This window comes from Neofelis nebulosa, chromosome 7 (genome assembly GCF_028018385.1).
Source record: "Neofelis nebulosa isolate mNeoNeb1 chromosome 7, mNeoNeb1.pri, whole genome shotgun sequence".
Lineage (NCBI taxonomy): Eukaryota > Metazoa > Chordata > Mammalia > Carnivora > Felidae > Neofelis > Neofelis nebulosa.
Window position 1 is genome coordinate 5,737,700 of NC_080788.1, and position 17,204 is coordinate 5,754,903.

Genomic DNA, 17,204 nt, shown 5'->3' on the forward strand with positions numbered 1-17,204 from the left:
CCCAATAACTGGGAAAATGAGAAGGGCTGGCCACGCTGTGATCCTGTCCCAGCGTGACCAGATATGTCACCAACAAATCGTTTCCAGCTCCTCCCCCCACCCACAGACACCCTGTTTGCCACCCGTCATATAAAGGAGGTTTTCCCAAAGTGGTTTAGCCAGAACCGGATAGGCCCTGCCCTGTGACCAGATAGGAGGAGCCTGGCTGTTGCCCTGGCAGCATTCGAGATGGACCCCAGGTGTTCTGGCGCTAGATGGTGAAGTATGGGCATGCTTTATTCAATTTTGCATGACTTAAAGGTTTAATTATTTCATTTTAAGAAGTTACTGTAGACATTTCTGAAAAACGCAGGTAAGCAGAAAGGAAGAAAACAGAAAGCTCTCAAATCCCGCCCTTTCAGAGAAAATACCGATTAAATTTTGTCGTGTGCCCTTCCGTGTATTCTAAGAATGCGGTGTGGACATCTTGATTAAAACCAGGTGTGGGTGCTGCTGTCGAAGGCTTTGAGGTGCCTGAGAGCGGGGAGGAGGTTTTGAGAGGGGGGGACCCCCAGAGCATTCCAAGGAGACATGGGCGAGCCTGGGTGGGTGCAGCCAGAGGACTGAGGTTGCCCTCCAGGAGCCTGGCAGATTAGCCCCAGTTCAAAGATGAAGAGAGGCCCGGCTGCCCCCTCCCCCCCATGCCTGGAAGGTGAGAACCCCTTCACAAGCCCCTTCCTCGCTCAGGCCTTACCCATCAGGCCCTGTTCCCCCGCCCACCCCCTCCCCCACCCCTCCCAGGCCTTCCTGCTCCGGACTGCTGTCACCAGGTGCTACCAGGTGTATAAACTGATAAACTGTGACCCAGAGGCCCTTGGGCTCTTAAGGCCCTAAGGGGGACTTGAGCTTCAAGGCGCAGTTTAGCTCCCTCAGGCCTCGAGGCCTCAGATAAATGGTTGGGTGTGATAAAGAGAACAATACTTGCCCCCAGAAACTTGTTTCGGGGGAGATAAAGGGAGAAGTGGGCTAACAGTCACCAGCTGTGACAAGCTGGGATTCTCTCCCAGAGGGCTCTCACTCAAGGAGAGTGGCTTCTTTTTAGCGAGAGGACAGTTGTATGTGAAACTCCCAAATGCGAGGGGGACTAAGGTAAAGATACTGGGGGCGAAGTAAGAACAGGTGCTCACTGGCTCAGTCCTCTCCTCCCTCCGCCCCCAAGTGATGCACCTCTGAGCAATACCTCAAGGCCCAGGCAGGGTAGGAGAGGCGGGCTCTGCAGCCGTCTGGGTCCGGGGCCAGCCCCTCCTCCCCCCCCCCTCCCCTGCTGCTCCCCTGGGGCCAGCCTCCAGGATGGGTGGGGCACCCAGAGGCGGCCGGGGTTGCTTGGTTTCTGGCTTGACCTTTCTTCTAGTCAGGAGGACAAGTGGGAAAAGGGCACCACACTGGGGGACCTCAGAGGCTCCAGGCTACCCGGGGCCAGCCCTGTCCCTGTTTCCCCTCAACAGGGTTCTCTTGCTCACAGACTGAGGAAGAATCATGACTCACTTCCTGCCTCAGTCTGACTGCACAAGTATTGTTCTCCCAAACGTGGCTGGTGCTGGTGGGGCTACCCCAGGGTGGCCCGGATCAATCTCAGCTTTTGGGGAGGGAAGTTCCCACTCGGAGAGGGAGCCAGCCAGCCAGCTTCCCGGCCCGACTTCCGGGACCTCACGTTCTAACCCGAGTGTCCGGTTTTGGCAGCGTTTGCTAGGGTAGCCGAGTGGCGCCTTCGCGCGTGAACTGAATATCATCTCCACCCTACGGAGGTCGAAGAGCAGTCTCTGCCCATCCCTCCCTGCTCCCTGTGAGATTACATCCATCCCAGTAAATGGAGGCTCTGAGAATTAAGGAACTCGTCTAAGGTGGCGTGGCATAAAATGACTGCTGTGGGGGGGGGGGTGTCGCGGGGCGCCTGGGTGGCTCAGTTGGCCCAGCTTCTGACTTCGGCCCCGGTCATGATCTCACGGTTTATGGGTTCGAGCCCCACATCGGGCTCTGCACTCTGAGCGAGGAGAGTGTTTGGATTCTCTGTCCCCTCGCTCTCTGCCCCTCCCCCACCTGCACTTTCTCTGTCTCTCAAAATAAATAAATAAAAACTTAAAAAATAAAAAAATAGGGGCGCCTGGGTGGCTCGTCGGTTAAGTGTCCGACTTCGGCTCAGGTCATGATCTCACGGTCCGTGAGTTCGAGCCCCGCATCAGGCTCTGTGCTGACAGCTCAGAGCCTGGAGCCTGTTTCAGATTCTGTGTCTCCCTCTCTCTCTGCCCCTCCCCCGTTCATGCTCTGTCTCTCTCTGTCTCAAAAATAAATAAACGTTAAAAAAAAAAAATTTTTTTTAAATAAAAAAATAGTGCATCAGGGATCTGGACCCAGGCTGACATGCCACGTAGTTACCTTAGGGATATTACTTGACCTCTCTGGGCCTCAGTTTCCTCTTCTGTAAAACGTAGACAGCGCTACATAAAAGGTGCCAAAGGAAGATGTATTGCACCCACCTGGTGGGGTTGGTGGTGAGGAAGAAATAAGTTAACACATGGAAAGAGCCGAGAATAGCACCAGACTCACAGTGAGCGCTTGGTGGTGTATCTTTTCGTCATTACCCCCCCCCACGCACCCCCCACCGTGTTCAGGAGGCCACGGGGTGACACTGAGGTGCCAGGTAATCTCAGCAGGAATGGATGGGCAGAGGCTGCTCTTCGACCTTGAAACAACCCAGCCTGGGGAGCTCTTGGCCACATTTCCCCTCTTTTCTTTCTCAGCTCAAGCAGTGGCGGCCTCAGCCAAGTAGCACAGACGTTTTCTAGGGCAGGGACCCAGGGAGGGAGAGAAGCCGGTTGGTATGTTGCAAAGTAGCTCAGTTTCAGGCTCCACCAAAGCCCCAGATCTCGTCCAGGCTCTGGGGCCTGCCAGTTGGGGGCAAATTATTTAAACTTTGTGCTCCTCAGTTTCCTTATCTGTAAAATGGGATTACCGATGTCGGCCTGGAAGCATTATGTAGATTAAATGCTGTGCGGAAGGAGATAATAATGTAAAGTGACTGTCCTGGTGTCTGGCAGGCGGTTGGTGTTTGAAAAAAAAAAAAAAGTTAAAAAAAAAATTAAAAGGCGTGGGCTGACTGGTTCAGCTAATCCACCTGTCTATATAGATGCAAACAGTCGTGACTCCTCCAACAGTAGGCCTTGGGAAGGTGTGCCCCATCTCGGTGAAGTCTGACCTTAGGGGGAGCTACCCCAGGTGGGTCACCGCAGGACACTTAACCGGGTCATGCCCAAATTCAATTCGTGGCTCAGGAATGAGGCAGTCGTGGCGTGGGGGGTGGGGAGAGGGCCAGCTCCGCCACAGTCCAGCCGAGACCGAGCTCCGCGTGCCTCCTCAAGCCCGCGGCAGCCCGCGCCCAAGGTTCCGAGTCCGGGTCTCCGCGGCCGCCTGCGCCTGCCCCGGGAGCTCGTGGCGCGCAGAGCCGAGCCCGGCGGCGGGAGCGCGGGCGGCGGGGCCGGGGTTGGGGGTGGCGGGGGACGCGCCCGGCGGCCGCCAGGGCTTTGGGATCGCCGGCTCCACTTCCTACCTGCCCCTACCGGGCGCCGGAGGCAGCGGCCGCCCCAGAAGGCCGCAGGGCCCGGGCTCGGGGCCCGGGGCCCGGCGCCCTGGGCGCGCGGCGCCGGCGCTCCGCACGCGGGCCGGGGCGCGGGCGGCATGGGCGGCGCGGCGGGCCGCCGGCGGCGGCGGCGGCGGCGGCGGCGGCCCGGGAGCGCGGAGGTGGCGCCGCGAGGGGGAGGGGCGCGGCGGCGGAGGAGGAGGAGCCCGGGCCGCCGCAGCCGCTGACAGCCGCCGGAGTAAACAAGCCGCGCCGCCGCGGCCCGGCCGCTGCCCCCGCCCGAGCCGGAGCCCGAACCCAGGCCGAGCCCTGCCCTGGTCGCCGGCCGGGCCGAGGCCGCCCGCCGCGCCTCCCCGCCTCCGCGCGGTGACGCTGCTGCTGGGCGCGGGGACGGCGCCGAGCCCAGGCCCCCGCCGCCGGGCTCTCCGCTCGGCCGAGGGGCGCCCGAGCCGCCGCGGCGCTCGCCTGGAAAAGTTACCCGCCCGGGCTCCCTCGGGTAAGCAGGAGGGCGCAGGGCCCGGGGAGGCGGCGCGCCGGGGCGGCCGGGGCGGCCGGGGCCCGGAGGGAGCTGGCCGGCCTGGGCCGCTGTGCGCGCGGAGCGGGCTCCGCGGCCCCGGCCGGGGAGGGTCGGGGCCGCCCTGACCCGGGCCCCCAAGGCCCCGGCCGCCCGCCCGGCTTTCGGAACTGGCTCGGGGGCCGGCCCGAGGGTGGAGCCGCGGGGAGCAGGAAGGGCGCCGCGCAGCCCACCTGAGCGCGCGGGGCCCGGCTCGGCCGCCGGCCCCCGGCCCCCTGCCCGTGCCGGTACTTTTCCGCTTGGGGCCGGGGCGAGCCCTCTGACCTCAGGAAGCGTCTGCGGGGGCCCCCGCTGGGGGCGGGATGGGGAGAGAATTCCAGAGGCGCCGGGTGCTCCCGCCTCCCCGCCGGCCGCCGGGGGCCGCCGCCGGCTCGCCCACTCCGCGGCCCGGGAGGGGAGGAACGAAGAGCCGGGGCCGCGGGGACCGTTCCCGGCCCGGTCTCGCCGCCGCCCGCGCACCTGGGCGACGGAGACTCAGGTGCGGGTTCCGCGGGCTCCGGGAGGCCGGCTCAGGTAGGTTCCGGGGCTCCCTCCCCGCCGAGGCCTGGCCCAGGCCCCTGCTGCCCCCGTGGGGTGGCTGGACTGCGGGGCCGCCCGCTTGCCAGACAGGTCCGACAGCGGTCACTGGTCAGTACCTGCTGTCCCCGAGCCCCTGGGGGTGCAGACCCTCGGCCGCGGGAAGGTGTTGGGATTCTGTGTTTGATTTGGGAAGTGTGAGGAGAACCCAGGTGCTGTGGCCTAGTGAGGGCTGGGCAGCTGCGGGCCAGGTGTGGGCAACAGCATAGGAGGGTAGCCAAAGCTGGCTGCGGCGCAGAGCAGAGCAGCCCATATTGGACTGTTTCCTACATTGAGCTTCCACATAAAATTCGATTTTCTAAAATGGATTATATGGCTTTAAAAAAAAAAAAAAGTTTGTAAACCTCGGATCTAGCAGTTTTTACCACCAAGGAAACTGAGGCCCACCAAGGAAACGGAGAAAGTGACTTGCTTGAGATCACACAGCAAATGAGTCGTTGAGCAGGGACTGGAGACCAGAATTTCAAGAGAGCCTTTCAAGTTGCCTGTAACAGGCCCTGGCTTGGGGTCTCTGCTGGAAAAGAGAGACTGGATCGGGTTTCCCAGACAGCCCCTGTCCACACCAGAGCCTCAGTGCCTGAGCACCAGCAACGCTGCCTGGGGCGGGTAGGCTCAGTTTGAGGCTTCAGACTGGCTGTCTGTGTCAGAGGTTCCTGGGACCAGAGAAAGGGCTTTGCCTGAGACCACAGGCAGAAAGAGCACTCCCATCTCTGTCTGTGGCCACAGCCCAGAGCCGAGTCCCATGTGAGAGGGCATCACGGGAGGCTAGAAATACAGCAAGCCTCTGGGTTGAAGTTGAACTGGGACTCATAGGGTGAGTCGGAGTCTGGGATGGGGGTGGGGAGAAGCCCATTCATTCATTGTTCTCAGCGCCTGCTGTTTGGGGAGGGGGGATCTTCCCCTCATCCAGGATGCTGAGCTAGGGCTGTCTAGGGGCTTGGGGGCTCCACGGGGAGCTATATCCATCCACCCCGTGGCGAGGGATGCTGTGCAGAGGGAGGCAGGCCCTTTCCTGGGAGATTGTTTGGTTGTGCCTGAAGCCTGCTTTCTTTTTGGGTGCTGCAGGGTAATTAAATAGTTGGTTAATCACCTCTAACGTCAGCCAGCTGCAGCCCCATTCACCGTGTGCTGGAAGCTGGGCTGGACCCAGGGAAGCAGGGTCTTGGTTTGGGGGCTTCAGCAGGGCTCACGGCACTGTGGTCGGGGGCAGCTCCACTTGCCATCTGGACCCAAGAGGCAGCTCTTGCGACGGCAAGAAGGGGGAGAAGAGGCCTTGTTTCTATCTGGCTCTGCCCCCCGCCCCCCCCCCCCCCCCCCACCATTGCTAAGACTGGCTTTCTGGAACTTGGAAGTCCAAGGCATCGTGGGTCTGTGGCTTCCAGGCCTGTCCTGGAGCCCCATGGACTCTGCCCGGGTTGAGGAGGGGCTGCGTTGTGAGTGCCCCCTGCCATCAGCTGTCAGGTTATTTTGGTGTAAACTTAAAATACCCTGGGAATTGTGTGTTGAGTCCCTCCCAGCCTGCAGGGTGGGACTGCAGGGGGACCAGCCAGGGAGGCCAGTTGTGGCTGAGGGTAGCCAGCCCCTGGAGAACTGAGGCTTCCCGGTGGTGAGGGTGGTGAGCGAGCCTGCCCCGCTCCCCACAGCCTGGGGTAGCTGTGGGGAGCTTCCCTTTTGCCGCCTGGCAAGAGTGGCCTCCTTTGGGGCTGGGAGTGGTGGGGGCATCCTGGACCCTGTGGGCAGGCTCTCTGCTCTCTGAGCTTGGCACTGAGACAGGATACCCCCAGCAGCCCTGCTGGGGCCTCCCCCAGCTTCTCCCCACCCCAGGGGCTTGGCTTCTGGCTAGTCAGGGGCCCTATGTGGGGACAGTTATGTGGCCCCGGGCAGAGAGGTCCCGCTGTCTGTTTGCTGAAGGAGGAAAAACAACACGCAGACTATTGATTCAGCCTCACCTTGGCGCTCCTGGCTCAGCAGCCAGTGTTTGCCCTGGCTGCCTGGGCTCCGATTACGCAAGGCTGGTGGGCGTGGAGTTCCAGGGGGCTGCTGGGGGGCCTCTGCGCCCAGGCCTGGGCAGGGCTGGACGGCCCCAGCGTTCCCCAGGAAAAAGCCTGAAAAGGAGTCTGGGTCCCCGGTTTTGCTGATGGCCACCAGTCTGGAGTCTGTCCGTGGAGGGAGGTGAAGCCACTGGGATCCCCTGTGCTCAGCCCCCAAAGCCCCATCCCTCCTATGGTCGCCCACTGTTTCTTCCCAGGGGCTGTGGGGCTTTGCAGGTAATTCTTTGTGGCTGGGTCTGCTTTGCTGAACCAAGAAACCCTGGTGAGCCGGGTAGATATCCCCCCCCCACCCCATTCAAAAAGTTTGAAAAGCCAACATTTTATTTCTTTGTACAATGTACCTAGGTAATTTGGAAAATCTACAATGATACAAAGAAGAAAATAACAATTACTTGTAACCGTCACCATCTTGAGAGAATCATTGTTAACGTTTTTGCATGCAGCCCTTCCAGATTTTGTTTTGTGGTTCTATATAAATATACGCGTATAAATAGTTATTTAAAAACAAAATGGGGTCATGTGTACGTACTGCTTCATAACCCATCCTTTTCACTTTGATTGTGGTGAACATTTATTCAGTTGTTGTTTCTGATTCTGAGTGACTCAAGCTTGATACACTTCATCCCACTTCCATATTCTTGTGTGGAGAGAGGCTGAGGAGGTGTGTGTGTGTGTGTGTGTGTGTGTGTGTGTGTGTATGGGGTGCCTGTCTGGCTGGCTGGCTCACCGACCTTGGGGGGCTGGATTTTCACCCCTCTCCCCTGGGCCCCTTTTCAAGCCTAGATTGTGCCATGGGGTGGGAAGGCAGCTTTAGCACATGGCCGGGGAGGCACTGACGGTCTTCCCCTCTTCCTCCCTTGTCCCCCCTCAGGGCCGGCAGCCCTCCTCCCCTGCCCACAGCCCTGCCCTGCTCGGCCCCATGCCCCCGCCAGTCAGCCCCGGGCCACAGGCAGCAAGCAGGCACGCGGGAGCCGAGGCCCTGTGACCAGGCCAAGGAGACGGGGGCTCCGGGGTCCCGGCCACCTGTCCCCCCATGGAGCTGAGGCCCTGGTTGCTATGGGTGGTAGCAGCAGCGGGAGCCTTGGTCCTGCTGGCGGCCGATGCCTGCGGCCAGAAGGTCTACACCAACACCTGGGCTGTGCACATTCCCGGAGGCCCAGCCGTGGCTGACAGCCTGGCACGAAAGCATGGCTTCCTCAACTTGGGCCAGGTAGGCGCCCTCACTGCCCGCTGGCCTGGGCATATGACACTGCCGGGGGTGGGGTCAGTGAGGGCAGGGGTTCAGGCACCGGGACCAGGAACTGTGGGGCTTACCTGGGTAGCAGGCGTGTTCTGGGTGGCGAGGGGGATGGGAGCGGTGGCTCGTCCTGCCCTTGGGCTTCCGACATAGGTTGTTTGGAGAGCCGGGGTATCCCAGGGAGATAGAGTCCCTCTCTGTCCCTTGCACCTCCTTGCCGGGTCCTGGGCAGGCAGCAGATGCCCTACCAGCCCCTGCCGCCGTGAGCCTCCCGTGAGCAGCCGGTCGTCCACCCCCATCCGCTCCCTCCCCGGGGGACTGACAGATGGAAAGCCCAGCTCAGTCTCCCTGCTCTGTTGCAGATCTTCGGCGACTATTACCACTTCTGGCATCGAGCGGTGACAAAGCGGTCCCTGTCGCCTCACCGCCCGCGGCACAGCCGGCTGCAGAGGGAGCCTCAAGTGAGTGCGGCCCCAGCCCTGCTTGCCTGCCACCCTTCCCTTCCTGCTCTCTGGAGCCGCTCCAGTCCTCCGCCCACACCATCCCTCCCTCCCTCCCTCCCTCCCTCACAGGTACAGTGGCTGGAGCAGCAGGTGGCAAAGCGAAGGACCAAACGGGATGTGTACCAGGAGCCCACGGACCCCAAGTTTCCCCAGCAGTGGTACCTGGTACATTGCCTCCTCGGGGCCTGGGTCCTCCTCTCCCCGCTGCATCCATCCAGCCCCCGAAGGGTCTCGTGGGAGGGCAAGGCTGACTTGGAGGCCTCCCCTCATTCTTCCTCCTCCTCTCTACGGAGCACTGTCTCCCTAGCGCTTCCTGCTGAGCCTGGAGGTTGCCCTTCCAGAGTTTTTTACGCTCCCATGGAGCCCAGACAGCCAGTGGCAGTGTTTCAGGAGCAGGGGGCGGGTGGAGAAAGAGGTTTTGGGGGTGGTAGAGGGATTATTCGGGGTACCCCTAAGCTCACAAGGCCAGCCGCGTCTTCTAAGTGCCGGGGTGACGGGGGCGGGTGTCCCTGCAGTCTGGCGTCACCCAGCGGGACCTGAACGTGAAGGAGGCCTGGGCTCAGGGCTACACGGGGCACGGCATTGTGGTCTCCATCCTGGACGATGGCATCGAGAAGAACCACCCAGACTTGGCAGGCAATTATGTGAGGAGGTGGGGGAGGGAGGCAGTGACCCCTGTTGAGGGGTGTCTCGGGGCTGTCCCGCTGTGCCAGTGCGGTCAGACCGTTCCTGACGACGGCCATGTCCTCTCCAGGATCCCGGGGCCAGCTTCGATGTCAATGACCAGGACCCTGACCCCCAGCCTCGGTACACACAGATGAATGACAACCGGTAAGAAACGGCAGATCCCTGGCCTCCGCCTCAGTTCTCCTCTCTGCCACTGAGGAGGCAGGGCCGGGCCTGGGTTAAGACACCCCCTCCGAAGAGGCTGAAGTTTCTGTTTTGCTCAAAGCCGAGGTGGCCACAGAGTGGAGAATGTGGGAGGGGACCGTGCACACAGGCACGACGGCGCTCTCGGCCGGAGGGGTGGGCCGACCCGTCCTGTTCCTGAGGCCTCACCTGCTCTGTCGGCCGCTAACATCCTGCTCTTGGCCCCTGACAGGCACGGCACACGGTGTGCAGGCGAGGTAGCCGCGGTAGCCAACAACGGTGTCTGTGGCGTAGGCGTGGCCTACAACGCCCGCATTGGAGGTGGGTGTGGGCCTTGGCCACCCTGTCCTTTGGGAGGGCCCTTCGGGTGGGACTTTCTCCACCCACTTCCCATCTGACCAGTGCCCGTCGCCTTCCCCCTGTGGATCCTTTCGGCCACGTGGCTATTCCTTAGAGGGTTCTCGACAGCTCAGAGAGCCGAGCCGTGGAACAGGATGAGTGTTTCTCAGCCGGGGCCTCCCTAAATCCTCTCCACACCCTCTGAGTCCTTACATGGCAGGCCTTGGTCACCACACTTCTCCGGGAACCCAGAGGCTCGTCTTAAGCCAGGGTGTGTGGTCGAGGGCAGGGTGCACTCTTTTTGTTTTTTTCCCTTCCGGGTCTTGTCTAGGAGAGGCAGAGAGGCAGGCCAGGGGGTTAGGGGCTTGGGGTTTCCCAGCACCAGCCTCTGCCCTCCCCCTGCCCGTCCTGTGGGTACAGGGCTGGGGGTGCTCCAGGGGGTGCCCCTGGCAGCTAGACCCACGCAGCATCCCTCTCCCCACCCCCCTCTGCGGCCAGGGGTGCGCATGCTGGATGGCGAGGTGACGGACGCGGTGGAGGCGCGTTCGCTGGGCCTGAACCCCAACCACATCCACATCTACAGTGCCAGCTGGGGCCCCGAGGACGATGGCAAAACCGTGGATGGGCCTGCCCGCCTGGCTGAGGAGGCCTTCTTCCGGGGGGTCAGCCAGGTGAGGTGGGGAGGCCAGGCCCAGCCTCTCGGGGGCAAGCTGGGCGTTGTCTTTTCCATAGCCTTCTTCCTGTGTTTTTTGGTTCCTGTTTGTTTATTCTTGTGTCAAATTGTCATTTTTTAAAAAGTGTTTTTTAGCGTTCATTTATTTTTGAGAAAGAGAGGGAGTAAACGCATGAGCAGGGGAGGGGCAGAGAGAGGGGGTGGGAAGACACAGAATCCGAAGTAGGATCCAGGCTCTGAGCAGTCAGCACAGAGCCCGATGCGGGGCTCAAACCCACGAAACATGAGATCGTGACCTGAGCTGAAGATGGACAGTTAACTGACTGAGCCACCCAGTCACCCCCAATTTTAATCTTATACAAGGCATATTTATTACAACGTTGAAGGACTAGGACAGAAAAGGGGAAAATCAGTGAAGATGACCCATCGCTCCAGCCTCTGGAATCACCACTCCGGGCACTTTGAGTCGTAACCTGGGTCTGTTTTTCTGCACACAGGCGACATACTTGTATGCGTATCTGATCCGTCAGGGATCTCCCAGGCCGCGGGACGGTGTTGGGTGTGTGCAGAGACAGGCCCTTGAGAATGAAGCCCCAGCCTCCCCAGTCTCTGGCAGCACCTTCCCACCAGGCCTCCCTCCCCCAGGTCCTGTCTCCGAGTGACCCTGGCCCTCTGTGTTCACAGGGCCGCGGGGGTCTGGGCTCCATCTTTGTCTGGGCCTCAGGGAACGGGGGCCGGGAGCATGACAGCTGCAACTGTGACGGCTACACCAACAGCATCTACACGCTGTCCATCAGCAGCGCCACGCAGCTCGGCAACGTGCCCTGGTACAGCGAGGCCTGCTCGTCCACGCTGGCCACCACCTACAGCAGCGGCAACCAGAACGAGAAGCAGATCGTGAGTCTCGCCCTGGGTGGGGACCCTGGGAAAATGCTTGCCTGCTCTGCCCCGGGGCCCACTTTCCAGAACTCGTGCGGCCGGGTGATCGTGGCGGGGGTATCACGGAACGGGAGCTGGCAGGCTCTCTGAGACTGGGCCATGGGGCGGTCTGAAGCCCCTGAGAAGTGTAGCCTCTCCCCAAAGGTATGCGTTGCTCTTACTGGTCCCCAACCTCGAGCTCCACCCCTTGTTCCTTGGGAAACCGAGGCCCAGAGAGGGCCAGGCGTTGGCCTGTTCACAGCAAGTTAGCAAGGCAGCAGCTGGAACCGTGTGTTAGTTCCCAGGGCCTGTGGGCAGAGGGCGGGCAGGCAGATGGCCCCTCTTAGTCCCTCCACCCATCACATTGTCCTCCTGCTAGGTGACCACGGACTTGCGGCAAAAGTGCACGGAGTCTCACACGGGCACCTCGGCCTCTGCCCCCTTGGCAGCCGGCATCATCGCCCTCACCCTGGAAGCCAAGTAAGCGGGTCGGGCCGAGGAGCAATCCTGTCCCCACCAGCGCCCCCTGCAGGGCAGCCCTCGGTCTGCAACTTCTCTCTGAAGAGGCTGAGACCTGGCCTGTCCCTCCCGCCTTTGCAGTAAGAACCTCACCTGGCGGGACATGCAGCACCTGGTGGTACAGACCTCGAAGCCAGCCCACCTCAATGCTAACGATTGGGCCACCAACGGCGTGGGCCGGAAAGGTGAGGACAGGGTGGCCCGGGGCTCCAGACTGGGGGAAGGTCGGGGAAGCGCCGCCTCCCAGCTGACCCCGCCTTCCCTGCCCCCCGCAGTGAGCCATTCGTATGGCTACGGGCTGCTGGACGCAGGTGCCATGGTGACCCTGGCCCAGAACTGGACGACCGTGGCCCCCCAGAGGAAGTGCATCATCGACATCCTCACTGAACCCAAGTGAGGGTTGGATCCTGGCTGGGAGGGGGGGGTGGGGCCCAGGGGTCACAGGGGGTGCAGACCCTCCCTGCTCTCTGCACAGGGACATCGGGAAGCGGCTGGAGGTGCGGAAGATGGTGACCGCCTGCCTGGGGGAGCCTAGCCATATCACGCGCCTGGAGCACGCACAGGCCCGCCTCACCCTGTCCTACAATCGCCGCGGTGACCTGGCCATCCGCCTGGTCAGCCCCATGGGCACCCGCTCCACCCTGCTGGCTGCCAGGTGCTTGCTCCCTCCCCTGCCCAGCTTGTCCTTTCTCTCACACTCACATGCGTTCCTTCACGCATTCACACCCTTCCTGACTTGTCACACAGTCTTAGTGGCCACCACGTTCTTCTCAGTGGGGGCGCTGTTGGCATTTTAGGAGGCCCGGTTTTGTCCTATGGGGCTGTCCCCCCATCGCAGGAATCCCTGGCTTCTACCCATTACATGCCGGGAGTGTGCCTTCCCACGTGTAGCAAGCACCCTTGCACGTTTCCAGAATCTTCTGGTGGAGGGCATCTGGCCCGCTGAGAAACAGCCCCTACGGCCCCTACAGGCATTTCCAGCCCCGTGGGGTCCGCGTGTTGTGTACGGGCCACGTGTTGTGAGTTTGGCGCCCCCTGGCTGGGTCTCCCCGGGGTTTCTGAGACAGCCGTGGGCACCCTTCTCCCCCAGGCCACACGACTACTCCGCAGATGGGTTTAATGACTGGGCCTTCATGACAACCCACTCCTGGGATGAGGACCCCTCCGGCGAGTGGGTCCTGGAGATTGAAAACACTAGCGAAGCCAACAACTACGGTATTGGGGATATTGGAGGGGGAGGGGCAGGGGGACGAGGAGGAGAGCTGGTGGGCTCTGGGATTCCAGGTGCCGTGCTGGTGCCCCCTAACTCTTGCCTCCCCGCCAACCCTGGACTAGGGACACTGACCAAGTTCACCCTCGTGCTATACGGCACGGCCCCCGAGGGGCTGCACACGCCTCCCGAAAGCAGCGGCTGCAAGACCCTCACGTCCAGCCAGGCCTGTGTGGGTCAGTAGTGGATGCCGTCGGGGTTTGGGGGCCTGGGGCTTGGGGGGGGGGGGGGGGCAGCGGGTACCTGTCCTGAAGCCCAGCGCTAGGAGGAAAGGGGGTTTGAAGATACCCGGGCATGAGTATGGTTCCAGGGCCGGAAGCTCCAGGGGGCCCACGGTGACTGCTCGGGGCAGCTGTGTCTGCTTAGCTGACGCCCCCCTTCCGCCCCCTGCCGGCAGTGTGTGAGGAAGGCTTCTCCCTGCACCAGAAGAGCTGTGTCCAGCACTGCCCGCCAGGCTTCACCCCCCAAGTCCTCGATACACACTATAGCACCGAGAACGATGTGGAGATCATCCGGGCCAGCGTCTGTGCCCCCTGCCACGCCTCGTGTGCCACCTGCCAGGGGCTGGCCCCCACGGACTGCCTCAGCTGCCCCAGCCACGCCTCCCTGGACCCCGTGGAGCAGACCTGCTCCCGGCAGAGCCAGAGCAGCCGTGAGTCACCGGAGCAGCAGCCGCCCCGGCCACCCCCGGAGGTGGAGGCCGAGCCCCGAGCCAGGGCAGAGCTGCTGCCCTCACACCTGCCCGAGGTGGTGGCCGGCCTCAGCTGCGCCTTCATCGTGCTGGTCTTCGTCACCGTCTTCCTGGTCCTGCAGCTGCGCTCGGGCTTCAGCTTCCGGGGGGTGAAGGTGTACACCATGGACCGTGGCCTCATCTCCTACAAGGGGCTGCCCCCCGAAGCCTGGCAGGAAGAGGGCCCGTCGGACTCGGAAGAGGACGAGGGCCGGGGCGAGAGGACCGCCTTTATCAAAGACCAGAGCGCCCTTTGACGAGCGCCCACTGCCTGCCCCTTCAAGCCCATCCCCTCCTTGGGCACTTTTTAATTCACCAAAGTATTTTTTTATCGTGGGACTGGGTTTGGACCCCAGCTGGGAGGCAGGAGGGGCAGAGACTGCTTCCCGCCCTACCTTCGGGCCACCTGGCTGCCTGAGGTGGGGCCCCAGGACCAGCTGGGAGGCAGGGGAGGGCCTCACCCCACCTCCAGCACCTCTTCCGTGTGGAGGAAGGAGTGGAACGTTTAGGGCAGCTTTCCAAGGTCCAGGCCCCAGTCGGAGTCCCTGCAGAGCGAAGCGGGTCAGCCCGTTCGGGCTTCCTGACCCGGGCTGCAGCTCTCATCCCTTCCCTGTTCCTCTAAAGCAATAATGGTCCCCATCCAGGCAGCAGGGAGGCTGGCCTAGGGGGTATTTGAAGGAGGAGGCCACCTCTCCAAGGGCTTTTGTATCCCCGACCCTGTCCCCCACGTCTGGTGAGCCTCTTGAGGAAGCGGTGATCAAAGGAAGGGACCAAGGAAGGCAGGTGCTTCCAGGGCGAGCATGCGTGCACGAGAGGTTGTGTCCCTGTGCCCACCTCCACCACAGCTGGCTGCCCACCGAGCGTGGCTGGCCCGACCAGGCCCCCGAGCCAGCATCCTGACCACCCTACCTTCTCGGGCCCCCCTCCCCTCCCGCCAGGGCCCAAGTCCCTGTTTTCTGAGCCCAGGGGGCTGCCTGGGCTGTTGGCACTCACAGTCCCGGAGCCCCTGGGTGGGTGGTGGTGGGGGGACGGTGGCCCAGCCGGCCTCTCCCGCCTCCCACCCAATGCTGCTTTCCCCTGTGGGGATCTCAGGGGCTGTTTGAGGATATATTTTCACTTTGTGATTATTTCACTTTAGATGCTGATTTTTTTTTTTTTTTTTTTTTTTGTATTTTTAACGGGGGTAGCAGCTGGACCACCCACCTTCCCACACCCACTGTCCACTCTGCTGTTCCCCCGGCTACCCTGGCCCCAAGGTGTGGGGGGCTGCAGCATGTTGCTGAGGAGTGAGGAGTAGTCAAGCCCCCAAGTTCTGAAGAGGCAGGTGGACAAGCCAGGTGGGCCCTAGGAAAGGGGGTCATGGTGGGAGGAGCAGGCTGTCATCCGTGTTTCAGGTGGGGCTCATTGTGCCAAGGGCTCATGGGTCACTGGTTCTCCAAGTGCCAGGGGTGGGCAGGCGGTGGCACTGAGCCCCCTCCAACACTGTGCCCTTGTGGAGAAAGCACTGACCTGTTCTGCCCCCTTAAGTCCCCCTCTTCTGACGTGCCTTTTGCACCCCTCCCATTAGGACAATCAGTCCCCTCCCATCTGGGAGCCCCCTTTTCTTTCTCTCCCCCAGCCTTTCCTGGCACCCACCCACCTGCCCAGGGGTGTCCCCTCGTCTCTCATCCCCCCACCCTTGTGGCCAGCCTGGCTAATTTTGTAAGATACTGGGTTGGTGCCCAGTGATTTTTTTTTTTTCTTGTAATTTAAACAGGCCCAGCGTTGTTGGTTCTATTTAATGGACACGAGATAATGTTAGAGGTTTTAAAGTGATTAAACGTGCAGACTATGCAAACCAGGCCCGGTCTCCAGCGTGGTGATGTTGTTCTTCCTAGGATCCTGAGGCTGCATCTGGGATGGGGACGGAGAGTGGGGCCAGTTAGACGTCCCACGGGCCTCCTAGCTCTAGGGCCCCTTTTGGGCAGCAGTGGGCTGTGGAAGGAGGCAGCAGCTGGAGACCAGCCCCAGGGCATGGGGAGAGTGAGCCCTAAGAGGAGGACAAGCCAGCCCTTCCAGCCCCTGGGGGCCTGGTCTCCAGCAGGGAGGAGAGTTAATTCCCGTGTGGCCCCCTTGCTCAGGTTCTCACTTAGCTGTAGGGCGGAGGTCTCCGGTGGGGCCTGACTGAACCCAGATAGATTGCTTCTGCTGGCCCCTGTCGGGCTCAGGAAGCTCCATACCTGTCCACTCTCCAGCTCCAGTGGGGCAAACCCCCCCCCCTCCCCCGCCAGGCTCCCCTCGGGACAAGACCCCTGCCCCCCTCTCTGGGCTAGGGGAGTGGTTTCACCAGGACCTGTGCGCCGAAAAGGAGGCCTCTCCTCGGGGATATTTACTTGGAAATTTTATTCAAATGGAGGCTGGCGCCTGAACTCTCCTTGGGGAATCCGATGGGGTGGGGAGGCCCGGCCCAGGCCTCCCCCTTCCCCTCTGGGCCGCCCTGGCCGCGCGCCAGGCCCCCACCGCGCACCGGCCGCTTCCCCGGGCTCCCGGGCGCTGCCCAGGCCCCGAGGGCGCCGGCAGGCGGCTCTCCGCGGCCATTCTTCCCCGGCCCCCTCCTCCCTTCCGTTTCCGCGGCCGCAGTGGCGCGCTGGGCAGGGGGGCCGGCGGGCGTCGGGGGCGCCGGCCCTCCCGCCCGCCCCTTCCCCTCGCGGGCCCGCCCCGGCCGGCCGACTGAAACCGCGGCAGGAGGAAGCCGAATCAGGAACTGGCCAGGGTCGCCCGGGCCCGGAGTCGTCCCCCTGAGGCGTCCTCGGCAGCCCCGGAGCAGCTGCCCGCGCGGTAACTCCTGCCCTGAGGCTCGGGGGGTGCTGGGCGGGTGCCGGCGCGGGCGCGCGGTGAGGGGGGGGGTGGGGGGGTGGGGGTGGGGCAGGGCCCAGCCAGGGGTTCGGGGACGGGGGACGCCGGACCGGGTGGGACCTGGCGGAGGGGCAGGGGTACCGGCAGGGCTCAGACCGTGGCTGCCTGAAGCTCCTCCACCCCCACCCCTGATGCCCCCCTCCCCCCGGCTCACCGAGCCCCTGGGAAGGGCGCCAGGTAGAAGGGCCTGGGGAAGGAGGGGACCCCTGGCGCCAGGCCTTGGCCCGAGACACAGGAAGCAATGAGGGCCGGTCTCAGGCCAAGTTGCCATTTTGTACCTATGGCTGCATTTCAGCCGGAGAGCACCCCACCTCCTGTGTGTCTGCGGCTCCTCTTCCCCCAGCAGCCCCCAGCCCCTCCGCCCTACCCCTGCATCTCCAGCCGCTGCCTTACCCCGTGGTGGGCCCTCTCCTCTCTCTGTCCCCAGGACGGCACT

General features: G+C 62.5%; 1 protein-coding gene across 2 annotated transcripts; it reads left to right on the forward strand.

The window, feature by feature from the left end:
- Positions 1 to 3,941: 3,941 nt before the first annotated feature.
- On the forward strand, positions 3,942 to 15,714 carry FURIN (furin, paired basic amino acid cleaving enzyme). 2 transcript variants are annotated; one of them, XM_058736506.1, is made up of 16 exons: positions 3,942 to 4,109; positions 7,686 to 8,024; positions 8,414 to 8,512; positions 8,624 to 8,719; positions 9,070 to 9,198; positions 9,309 to 9,385; positions 9,657 to 9,745; positions 10,262 to 10,434; positions 11,121 to 11,333; positions 11,734 to 11,834; positions 11,955 to 12,058; positions 12,149 to 12,266; positions 12,349 to 12,528; positions 12,964 to 13,088; positions 13,209 to 13,319; positions 13,541 to 15,714. In XM_058736506.1, exons 2-16 carry the CDS (start codon positions 7,848 to 7,850, stop codon positions 14,128 to 14,130), a joined length of 2,382 nt encoding a protein of 793 aa, XP_058592489.1. In that variant the 5' UTR covers positions 3,942 to 4,109; positions 7,686 to 7,847; the 3' UTR covers positions 14,131 to 15,714. The 2 variants fall into 2 exon arrangements, with proteins under 2 accessions (XP_058592489.1, XP_058592490.1); XM_058736507.1 differs by lacking the exon at positions 3,942 to 4,109 and adding an exon at positions 4,353 to 4,700.
- Positions 15,715 to 17,204: the final 1,490 nt, after the last annotated feature.

Coding starts and splice junctions, on each gene's coding strand:
- FURIN (XM_058736506.1), top strand. CDS start 7,848: ATGGAGCTGAGGCCCTGGTTGCTATGGGTGGTAGCAGCAGCGGGAGCC. Junction 8,513..8,623: donor GGCTGCAGAGGGAGCCTCAA/GTGAGTGCGGCC, acceptor CCTCCCTCACAG/GTACAGTGGCTGGAGCAGCA. Junction 13,089..13,208: donor TAGCGAAGCCAACAACTACG/GTATTGGGGATA, acceptor ACCCTGGACTAG/GGACACTGACCAAGTTCACC.